Raw genomic sequence first — 12,593 nt, 5'->3', positions numbered from 1 at the left:
CGGAGGTAGGCGTCGCCGGTCTACTAGCCATCGCCGATCCACTTTTCATTTTCCGTTTGTTTTGTCTTTGTTTCTACACACCTGTTTTTCATTCCCCTAATTATTGTTCATGTACAGTGGGGCAAAAAGTATTTAGTCAGCCACCAATTGTGCAAGTTCTCCCACTTAAAAAGATGAGAGAGGCCTGTAATTTTCATCATAGGTACACTTCAACTATGACAGACAAAATGAAAAAAAAATCCAGAAAATCACATTGTAGGATTTTTTATGAATTTATTTGCAAATTATGGTGGAAAATAAGTATTTGGTCACCTACAAACAAGCAAGATTTCTGGCTCTCACAGACCTGTAACTTCTTTAACAGGCTCCCCTGTCCTCCACTCGTTACCTGTATTAATGGCACCTGTTTGAACTTGTTATCAGTATAAAAGACACCTGTTCACAACCTCAAACAGTCACACTCCAAACTCCACTATGGCCAAGACCAAAGAGGACACCAGAAACAAAATTGTAGACCTGCACCAGGCTGGGAAGACTGAATCTGCAATAGGTAAGCAGCTTGGTTTGAAGAAATCAACTGTGGGAGCAATTATTAGGAAATGGAAGACATACAAGACCGCTGATAATCTCCCTCGATCTGGGGCTCCGTGCAAGATCTCACCCCGTGGGGTCAAAATGATCACAAGAACGGAGAGCAAAAATCCCACACCCACACGGGGGGACCTAGAGAATGACCTGCAGAGAGCTGGGACCAAAGTAACAAAGCCTACCATCAGTAACACACTACGCCGCCAGGGACTCAAATCCTGCAGTGCCAGACGTGTCCCCCTGCTTAAGCCAGTACATGTCCAGGCCCGTCTGAAGTTTGCTAGAGAGCATTTGGATGATCCAGAAGAAGATTGGGAGAATGTCATATGGTCAGATGAAACCAAAATATAACTTTTTGGTAAAAACTAAACTCGTCGTGTTTGGAGGACAAAGAATGCTGAGTTGCATCCAAAGAACACCATACCTACTGTGAAGCATGGGGGTGGAAACATCATGCTTTGGGGCTGTTTTTCTGCAAAGGGACCAGGACGACTGATCCGTGTAAAGGAAAGAATGAATGGGGCCATGTATAGTGAGATTTTGAGTGAAAACCTCCTTCCATCAGCAAGGGCATTGAAGATGAAACGTGGCTGGGTCTTTCAGCATGACAATGATCCCAAACACACCGCCCGGGCAACGAAGGAGTGGCTTCGTAAGAAGCATTTCAAGGTCATGGAGTGGCCTAGCCAGTCTCCAGATCTCAACCCCATAGAAAATCTTTGGAGGGGGTTGAAAGTCCGTGTTGCCCAGTAACAGCCCCAAAACATCACTGCTCTAGAGGAGATCTGCATGGAGGAATGGGCCAAAATACCAGCAACAGTGTGTGAAAATCTTGTGAAGACTTACAGAAAACGTTTGACCTCTGTCAATGCCAACAAAGGGTATATAAGTATTGAGATAAACTTTTGTTATTGACCAAATACTTATTTTCCACCATAATTTGCAAATAAATTCATTAAAAATCCTACAATGAGATTTTCTGGATTTTTTTTCTCATTTGGTCTGTCATAGTTGAAGTGTACCTATGATGAAAACAGGCCTCTCTCATCTTTTTAAGTGGGAGAACTTGCACAATTGGTGGCTGACTAAAGACTTTTTTGCCCCACTGTATTTAACCCTCTGTTTCCCCCATGGCGTTGTGCGGGATTGTTTTATATCATGTTCTGTAATGTCGGTGACTGGTTATTTTGACAGGTGCTGTTTCTTGCACGTGTGTAAACGTTGATGTTCGTGTGTTTGTGTTTGGGCAAGTGTATTGTTTTACCTTGCACCATTCATTATTCTGAGTAAAGTTACGTTGCTCCCAGTTCTCTGCTCTCCTGCTCCTGACTGCATACACCAGCTACACCCACCATTCTGACAGAATCCCGCAACACTTGAGGATATGGAGTCAGCAGGAGCAGACAGCCCCATATTAAGGGTCGAGGAGCGCGTCCCAGCAGCATGCGGCCATGCTGCAACATCTCAGCACCGGAATGGATCGCGTCCTGCAGACGATGGATTGCTGGGACGCCTCGGCCGACACCACCAATGGCACCACTACCCACCTCTCCTTCACCTGGTCCCAGTGGGATCCGGCTCGCTCTTCCGAGGGAGTATGATGGGACGGCTTCGGGATGTCAGGGGTTCCTACTCCAGCTGGGGCTTTACCTGGCAACCATTCACCCGGCTCCCTCGGGCCGTGAGAGCGTGTCCACCCTTGTCTCCTGCATCTCAGGTAAAGCCCTGGAGTGGGCCAACGCCGTTTGGGGGGAAGGAGAAGCGGTGTTGGACCAATTTGAGGAGTTCACCCGCTGCTTCCGGGAAGTTTTCGACCACCCACCTGAGGGCAGAGCGGCGGGTGAATGGCTTTTTCACCTTAGGCAGGAGACAAGGAGCGCACAGGAGTTTGCGTTGGACTTTCTGACCCTGGCCGCCAGCACGGGATGGAACGGCAGGGCCCTGATCGATCACTACCATTGTAGTTTGCGTGAGGACGTCCGTAGGGAGTTGGCCTGCAGGGACACCACACTCACCTTTGACCAGCTGGTGGACATGTCCATCCGGTTGGATAACCTGCTGGCCAGCCGCGGGCGTCCAGATCGGGGTCTGTTGGTTCCATTCCCCAGCACCACCGCTGCAACACCCATGGAGCTGGGAGGTGCTGCACTTAGGGTGACCGGAGGAGGGGCCGTTCCAAGCACCATCTGTGGCCGCAGAGGGCACACTGCCGGTCGGTGCTGGGGAGGTTCCTCTAGGAGTCGAGGCAGCAGGCAGGGCACTATCGTGTCACCCCAGGTGAGTCGGCACCAGGCTCACCCAGAGCCCCCTGTTGCTCACGTGTTTTTTTTGATTAATGCAGCATAAGGCACTCGTAGATTCAGGCGCAGCTGGGAATTTTATTGATAGATCATTTGCCCATAGTTCAAATCAAATCAAATTTATTTATATAGCCCTTCGTACATCAGCTGATATCTCAAAGTGCTGTACAGAAACCCAGCCTAAAACCCCAAACAGCAAGCAATGCAGGTGTAGAAGCACGGTTTAGGGATTCCCATTGTTCCTGTGGACATGCCCTTCCCTAGATAGTCGACCATTAGGGTCAGGGCTAATTAGGGAGGCCACCGCTCCACTGGGCATGGTTATGCAGCCTCTTCCTTATTGATTCTCCTGCGTTTCCCGTGGTGCTGGGTTTACCCTGGTTGGCTTGTCATGACCCCACTATTTCGTGGCAACAGAGGGCTCTCACGGGGTGGTCACGAAAGTGCTCGGGGAGGTGTTTATGGGTTTCCGTCGGTGCTACTACGGTGGAAAGTCCAGACCAGGTCTCCACCGTGCGCATCCCCTCTGAATATGCCGATTTGGCTCTCGCCTACTACTGTCTAGTTCCTTTGTAAATTAAATCTGTTATACTGTCTAGTTCCTTTGTAAATTAAATCTGTTATACTGTCTAGTTCCTTTGTAAATTACATCTGTTATACTGTCTAGTTCTTTTGTAAATTAAATCTGTTATATTGTCTAGTTCCTTTGTAAATTACATCTGTTATACTGTCTAGTTCTTTTGTAAATTACATCTGTTATACTGTCTAGTTCCTTTGTAAATTACATCTGTTATACTGTCTAGTTCCTTTGTAAATGTAATCTGTTATATTGTCTAGTTCCTTTGAAAATGTAATCTGTTATACTGTCTTGTTCCTTTGAAAATGTAATCTGTTATACTGTCTTGTTCCTTTGTAAATGTAATCTGTTATACTGTCTAGTTCCTTTGTTTAGTTATTTCCTTTTCACACGTTTGACATATAGGGACAGTTCAACACATTCTAAAACACACATTGCAAATCCCGTAAAAAAATGTTTAACTTCAGTGTGAGCTACATATTATATACTAATCCAGTAAACAAATAAATGTATTAAAATATAATATTTTGAAATAGTACATGTGATTACACTTGTTGAAGAACTGATCTAACACATGGCGTCATCATGTAATCCAACCACGCTGTATTCTTCTTCAGATGTGATAATCATATGTTGCATTTATTATTTCAGTGTAAAAGTCAGCTTCATTCCTTACAAAGGTTTACAGTTATGTCTAGCAATAATTCCAGAGGAATACAATATCATGATTATATTGTCATTACGAAGAATGACAATGGGAGATTACAGTGCTGATGTAGTACTTCTATTCAGGGTTGGTCTCAGTACCATTTCAATTCAGCCAATTTAGGACTGAAATTCCAATTCCAAACTTCAATTCAAATGTTCCCCAATGCTTTTCAATGAGGGGAATTGGAATTTCAGTTTATTTCCAGAATTGACTGAATTGAAATGGAACTGAGCCCAACCCTGTACTCTATTGCAGAACAAAAAGAATAGGCAGTGAAGTGAATGGACTGCTCAGTTATATGTGGTCATCTCTGCATGCTTGTTCTGTAGATGTCATGTCAGTCACTCGCTGTCCCTTCACATCAGAGGTCAAAACAAAATGCAGAAATAGAAAAACCTGTCCATTTAATAAGATGCATCTCACAGTTCATTCAAGAAGGATGAGTGCAATAAGAATGGTTGTAGTGTGAGGCTGTGGCATAACCAGTCAAATGGTGCCTCCCTCCGAATAAATAGAAAAGATAGATAGCACATGGTGAGTGTTGAGCAGTGGTCATGTATACATTCACAACAAGGCAGAGGTTCTGCCCACTTCCTGTTTGAAGCCGCGCCTACATTGTGGTCTGTGTTTTGCTCGGTTCGTTACCTCATCAGTAACCCTGAAGAGTCCTCACAGTGGTTAACTTGCCTTAGAATCATAATCAATGGAATAAATAAAAACAGTATCTTAAAGACAGAGCTCGATCCCACCACAGCCAGAACATGTCGTAGCCGATCTCACTATGACTTCAATGGGACTTCCTTAATGGCTCCTCCACCAAAATGCCACAGACAGAGTAATAATTACTACCCACCCCTGGCTGTGCATCTTGGGAAAAGGTTTGCACAGGAGACAACACCCTTACAGATCATCACTTGCAGTTTGATTTGTCCCTGTGTGTCATTAGCCTGATCACAGATCTGGTTGTGCTCTTTCCAACTCCCAAGCCATGACAATTCTATAAGGAGTTGGTAAGAGGGCATAAACAGACTGGAACCTAGGCTAGTGTTGCTACAACACTGGCTAACTGACAGAGTACACCACTATAGTACGTCTGGCTCATGATAAGGTGACTTTAAAGGTGGTAAATCTCCGACAGGTATCAAAGCAGAAGCTGAGTGGTAGCTCAGGAGGTTGAAATGATGTTGAAATAATGCAAATGTAGCTGCTTGGTTAAGTTTGGCTGGTCTGGAGTGTCCTGACTGAAGCCATGGGACTGAGCAGTGGGTTTCGGCCTGGAACCAGCTGGAACTTTGGACCTGAGGGTGTCAGCCTGGAACCAGCTGGAGCTCTGGATCTGAGGGTGTCAGCCTGGAACCAGCTGGAACTCTGGACCTGAGGGTGTCAGCCTGGAACCAGCAGGAGCTCTGGATCTGAGGGTGTCAGCCTGGAACCAGCTGGAGCCCTGGATCTGAAGTTGTCAGCCTGGAACCAGCTGGAGCTCTGGATCTGAAGTTGTCAGCCTGGAACCAGCTGGAGCTCTGGATCTGAGGGTGTCAGCCTGGAACCAGCAGGAGCTCTGGATCTGAGGGTGTCAGCCTGGAACCAGCAGGAGCTCTGGATCTGATCTAAGGGGGAAGTGTATCACAGCAGGTGTGGCTGTAGATGGCTCTGGCTGTAGATGGCTCTGGCTCTTCTCATTTGCTGGAGGCACAGCGAGACATTCCATGGCTCAGATTGATAGTGAAATGCCCAGACAGATTCCTTCACACCCTAACATCTACAGGCTCCTGAGGTGGAGGTGCAACCAAAATGTGAATTAACTTCAAATCCCAAATCGCCCCCTACCCCCTATGCAGTTGTGAAGATCTAAGAGAATTGAAAAGGTGTAAGCAATACGGTGGAAATTCTGAGGACAATATGGATCCATTATCTTACTGATTATACCTATCTAATAGAGGACAATATGGACCCATTACCATACTGATTATACCTATCTAATAGAGGACAATATGGACCCATTACCTTACTGATTATACCTATCTAATAGAGGACAATATGGATCCATTACCATACTGATTAGACCTATCTAATAGAGGACAATATGGATCCATTATCTTACTGATTATACCTATCTAATAGAGGACAATATGGACCCATTATCTTACTGATTATACCTATCTAATAGAGGACAATATGGATCCATTACCTTACTGATTATACCTATCTAATAGAGGACAATATGGATCCATTATCTTACTGATTATACCTATCTAATAGAGGACAATATGGATCCATTATCTTACTGATTATACCTATCTAATAGAGGACAATATGGACCCATTATCTTACTGATTATACCTATCTAATAGAGGACAATATGGACCCATTACCATACTGACTATACCTATCTAATAGAGGACAATATGGACCCATTACCTTACTGATTATACCTATCTAATAGAGGACAATATGGACCATTACCATACTGATTATACCTATCTAATCTTTTCAGATCTACTTGAACTGCCAAAGTAGTAGGGGCTAGGGTTTAGGGGCTAGCGTCTGTTTGGAATTGGGCTGTGGAGATCTACAGTGCACTAAAGGCAGGTCTTTACCATGATGTTGACACCTGAGGGACAACAGGAACATGCCCACCAGAACTCCGTCTCTCCTGGTTCTCTTCTTCTCTGGATCTTGAAGGTTGATGGGAACATGATGTTGACACCTGAGGGACAACAGGAACATGCCCACTAGAACTCTGTCTCTCCTGGTTCTCTTCTTCTCTGGATCTTGAAGGTTGATGGGAACATGATGTTGACACCTGAGGGACAACAGGAACATGCCCACTAGAACTCCGTCTCTCCTGGTTCTCTTCTTCTCTGGATCTTGAAGGTTGATGGGAACATGATCTTGACACCTGAGGGACAACAGGAACATGCCCACTAGAACTCCGTCTCTCCTGGTTCTCTTCTTCTTTGGATCTTGAAGGTTGATAGGAACATGATGTTAAAGCCAGAAAGTCCATCATCAGTCTGACAAAAACTGACAAAAAAATGGAACAATTATTAGTCTGTCAATCTATCCTTGTCTTTTGAAAAGCAAAGGCAAGTTCGAAAGTCTTCCCGAGGCATGATGTAAATAAACGTATCAGTCCAATGGAATGACTTTGAGGTACTGCTAAATGACGTGAGCCCATGCACCAACTCTGATGACTTCTAAAATGGTGGAGGTCAAGTAGGAAATAATTGATATCAGTGCTTTTTGCAGTGAAATGAAAAGGTCTTGAACAGACCCAGACGGACTGACAGACCAACAGAAAGGTTTCCAGGCAGAAACTAGTGAGAGGGAAGGGGAAAGAGAGAGAGAGGGCGGAGGGCAGAGGTCGACCATGCAGGTCATCATGGCAATCAAGTGTCCAAGGTGTGTGTGTGTGTGTATCGGTATGTGTGTCTGTACACTGTATGTGTGTCTGTATCTGTCCATCTGTTCATTCATCCATTCGTGTGCGTGTTTGCCTCTGCCTGTCTGTTTCAGTGTGTCCGTCCGTCCATCCCTCCACATTAAACAGTGGTCAGTGTGTAAAGGTAGACATGGAGGGCCTCGCTCTCCTGCTCCAGTTGAGGCTGGAGCCGGGCCCTGCCTCCTCCTCGGCTGGCTCTTCCCGTTTACTCTGCAGCTTAGCATGAAGCTGGATGAAGCACTGGTCCCAGTCCTCTGGAAGCAGCAACATCAGGAAGCCCAGGCAGATGATCACCACGGCGATCAGACGCACTGCGTTGAAGTGGATCTCACATGTGTACAGGTCAACCACTGGAACACAACACAACAAGGGCTTATATTACCTCCAACTTAATGATTAGGCCTTCATAACATAACGCTGACAGAAGTGACATAACTTTAACACAAACAGGTCCCCAACACAACACATCAATCTGAATCAACACTAGGGGAGAGGGGGGAAGTTGAGTCAAAGGGGGAAATTGAGACACCCTTGTTTCACTCGGGGTAAGTTGTGCCAAGAGATGGACAAGCTATGTTTTCAAAACTGTAATGTTTTCATGAATTCTGATTATTTCCAGGGAAAGAGGCCGGGATTCAATTTCATTGCGGATTATAGGCATTGCGGCTTTTAAAAGCAATTTCCCGATTGAACCGACATATACAGCGTTTACCGTGAATGGGATCTCTGTGAATGAGGTAACATTACCTTTAAAAACCACAACTCCTATAATTAAATCCTGGCCGGAGTTAAGGTTGTTCCATTGGATGGGATAAATATCTGGAGAAAAGGACAAGGACACAGTAGAGTTGGAGGAGAAGGAGCAGAGACTTACTGGCATTGACAGGGACACTCAGGACGATGCCCAGAGAGATTAATGTGGGGTACGTGATGGCAATGCCAAAGTTCACCAGGATATTGAAAGCTGTGGAGGAGAAAAAGTTAAACTTTACTTATTAACTACAACTATTTCACTCACAGTCAAAAAGAGAAACTAGTCAGCAAGTATAAGGCAACTTTTCAATGCAGCCTATTAACTCAATTCATTGGGTGGGCGGGAGGGGGGGGGGGGGGGGGGTTGCATCAGTCTCCACACTGGTTGAGGGTTGTATCAGTCTCCACACTGGCTGAGGGTTGTATCAGTCTCTACACTGGTTGAGATTTGTATCAGTCTCTACACTGGTTGAGGGTTGTATCAGTCTCCACACTGGTTGAGGTTTGTATCAGTCTCTACACTGGTTGAGGGTTGTATCAGTCTCCACACTGGTTGAGGTTTGTATCAGTCTCTACACTGGTTGAGGGTTGTATCAGTCTCTACACTGGTTGAGGTTTGTATCAGTCTCTACACTGGTTGAGGTTTGTATCAGTCTCTACACTGGTTGAGGTTTGTATCAGTCTCTACACTGGTTGAGGTTTGCATCAGTCTCCACACTGGTTGAGGTTTGTATCAGTCTCTACACTGGTTGAGGTTTGCATCAGTCTCTACACTGGTTGAGGTTTGTATCAGTCTCCACACTGGTTGCAGGTTTGCATCAGTCTCTACACTGGTTGAGGTTTGTATCAGTCTCTACACTGGTTGAGGTTTGTATCAGTCTCCACACTGGTTGCAGGTTTGCATCAGTCTCTACACTGGTTGAGGTTTGTATCAGTCTCTACACTGGTTGAGGGTTGTATCAGTCTCTACACTGGTAGAGGGTTGTATCAGTCTCTACACTGGTTGAGGTTTGTATCAGTCTCTACACTGGTTGCAGGTTTGTATCAGTCTCTACACTGGTTGAGGTTTGCATCAGTCTCCACACTGGTTGAGGTTTGTATCAGTCTCCACACTGGTAGAGGGTTGTATCAGTCTCTACACTGGTTGAGGTTTGTATCAGTCTCTACACTGGTTGCAGGTTTGTATCAGTCTCCACACTGGTTGAGGTTTGTATCAGTCTCTACACTGGTTGAGGTTTGCATCAGTCTCCACACTGGTTGAGGTTTGCATCAGTCTCCACACTGGTTGAGGTTTGCATCAGTCTCTACACTGGTTGAGGTTTGTATCAGTCTCCACACTGGTTGCAGGTTTGCATCAGTCTCCACACTGGTTGAGGTTTGTATCAGTCTCTACACTGAAAGTAATCTCCAGAAGTCAGTGCTTACCAAAGAGCAGGCCTGCTACCCCACAGAGGTATAACCAGGGGATGTCCTCAAGAGAACCAAAGTATTCCACATGGGTGAAGTACAGGATGACTGGCACAAAGCTGATGAACACAAAATTAGCCCCACCGACGATGGTCAGAAAGAGCGCTGCCTCCCCAAACTTGGCACTGCCCAGGACCATTTTAAAGAGCACCTGTGGAGAGAGAGAGAGAAAGAGAGAGACAAATAGGATCAAATCAAATTGTATTTGTCACATGCGCCAATTACAACAGGTGTAGAACTTACTGTTAAATGCTGACTTACAAGCCCTTAACCAACAATGCAGTTGAAGAAATAGAGTTAAAAAAACATTTACTAAATAAACTAAAGTTTAAAAAAATTATTAAATCAAAAAAGTAACACAAGAAAATTAAATAACAATAATGAGGGTATATATATATTTTTAAGTTTTCCTTTATTTAACTAGGCAAGTCAGTTAAGAACAAATTCTTATTTTCAATGACAGTTGGTTAACTGCCTGTTCAGGGGAAGAATGACAGATTTGTACCTTGTCAGCTCGGGGATTTGAACTTGCAACCTTCCGGTTACTAGTCCAACACTCTAACCAATAGGCTACCCTGCTGCCCCATATACAGGGGGTACAGAGTCAATGTGCGGGGGTACAGGTTAGCCGAGGTCATTTGTAAAGTGACTATGCATAGATAATAAACAGCGAGTAGCAGCAGTGTAAAAACAAAGAGGGGACTGTGATCCAGGGGGAGAGGGAAAGGGATAGAGGAGAGTGATAGGAGGGAGGGAGTTGATGCATCAGGTACTGTAGGTACCGCATACATTCACCCCCGTTTCCGCCCCCCTTAACGAGAACATGCGGGCAGACCAAAGAGAGAGGGAGTACCTGCCAACCGTCTCCCTGGCCTGGCACTCTGCCACCGCTGTCTGTTGAACACATTAGGCCATTGTGACAGCGGGGCAGGAGACACCACAGAGCAGCCATATTATAGAACAGGAGACACCACAGAACAGCCATATTATAGAACAGGAGACACCACAGAACAGCTATATTATAGAATAGGAGACACCACAGAACAGCTATATTATAGAATAAGAGACACCACAGAACAGCCATATTATAGAATAGGAGACACCACAGAACAGCTATATTATAGAATAGGAGACACCACAGAACAGCCATATTATAGAACAGGAGACACCACAGAACAGCTATATTATAGAATAGGAGACACCACAGAACAGCTATATTATAGAATAGGAGACACCACAGAACAGCCATATTATAGAACAGGAAACACCACAGAACAGCCATATTATAGAACAGGAGACACCACAGAACAGCCATATTATAGAACAGGAGATGACACAGAACAGCCATATTATAGAACAGGAGACACCACAGAACAGCCATATTATAGAACAGGAGATGACACAGAACAGCCATATATTAGAACAGGAGACACCACAGAACAGCCATATTATAGAACAGGAGACACCACAGAACAGCCATGTTATAGAATAGGAGACACCACAGAACAGCCATATTATAGAACAGGAGACACCACAGAACAGCCATATTATAGAACAGGAGACACCACAGAACAGCCATATTATAGAACAGGAGACACCACAGAACAGCCATATTATAGAACAGGAGACACCACAGAACAGCCATATTATAGAACAGGAGATGACACAGAACAGCCATATTATAGAACAGGAGACACCACAGAACAGCCATATTATAGAACAGGAGATGACACAGAACAGCCATATATTAGAACAGGAGACACCACAGAACAGCCATATTATAGAACAGGAGATGACACAGAACAGCCATAATATAGAACAGGAGACACCACAGAGCAGCCATATTATATACCCATCAATCCCTCTTTGTGTCTGTCTGTCCACCACGGGCAGTCACCAGTGTTTCCCAAACTAAGGGGTGCACGTTTTGGTTGTTGCCCTAGCACTACACAGCTTATTCAAATAATCAAATCTTGATGATGAGTTCATTATTTGAATCAGCTGTGTAGTTCTAGGGAAACGTGTTTTTGGCTGATATGCTATCTGTCTGTCTGTCTGTCAGCCTGCCTGCCTGCTTTCCTGCCTGCCTCCTGCCTGCCTGCCTGCCTCCTGCCTGCCTGCCTCCTGCCTGCCTGAAGAATCTATAAGGATCTGCCTGTCACAGTCTGAACATCTGCAGGTCTATCAAATTAAACACCAAATTACGGCCCGTTTAGCCCAGCCCAGATGTTTTAGAATGATTCATAGTATTTCATAATATCTAATCTAGTCTCCTGTTACCTGATTATATAAGGAACAAATCTAAGGAGACTCACGAGCCTGTCCCTGTATGCACAAAGACTCCTTACATGAGACCTAACGTTGCTCCTAAACTGTATCTCATAAAGGAGGATTTTTGGGTGATTTGTTGTTTGAAACCTTGTGAGGACATCTTCATCTCACTGAAGGAGAAAAGAAAAATGGAGACACATAAAAGGTCTCAGAACTGACACACCCCCTTCCAATCACAAAGAATAACCATGTACACACCCCCTTCCAATCACAAAGAATAACCATGTACACACCCCCTTCCAATCACAAAGAATAACCATGTACACACCCCCTTCCAATCACAAAGAATAACCATGTACACACCCCCTTCCAATCACAAAGAATAACCATGTACACACCCCCTTCCAATCACAAAGAATAACCATGTACACACCCCCTTCCAATCACAAAGAATAACCATGTACACACCCCCTTCCAATCACAAAG

The 12,593-nt window shown here is 44.8% G+C and overlaps 1 protein-coding gene across 1 annotated transcript in view; it reads right to left on the bottom strand.

Annotated features, from left to right (window-relative positions):
- Nucleotides 1–6,813: 6,813 nt before the first annotated feature.
- LOC139418016 (solute carrier family 35 member F3-like) overlaps nt 6,814–12,593 on the bottom strand; it is a 161,949-nt gene continuing 156,169 nt past the window's right edge. The window contains exons 10-12 of the mRNA XM_071167103.1: nt 9,795–9,987; nt 8,491–8,580; nt 6,814–7,966 (exon numbers count right to left, since the gene is read on the bottom strand). Coding sequence (XP_071023204.1) covers nt 7,728–7,966; nt 8,491–8,580; nt 9,795–9,987 — 522 coding nt within the window. The 3' untranslated portion in view covers nt 6,814–7,727. The remainder of the gene's footprint in view (nt 7,967–8,490; nt 8,581–9,794; nt 9,988–12,593) is intronic.

This window comes from Oncorhynchus clarkii, chromosome 1 (genome assembly GCF_045791955.1).
Source record: "Oncorhynchus clarkii lewisi isolate Uvic-CL-2024 chromosome 1, UVic_Ocla_1.0, whole genome shotgun sequence".
NCBI lineage: Eukaryota > Metazoa > Chordata > Actinopteri > Salmoniformes > Salmonidae > Oncorhynchus > Oncorhynchus clarkii.
This window is presented reverse-complemented; position numbering and strand designations above follow the sequence as displayed.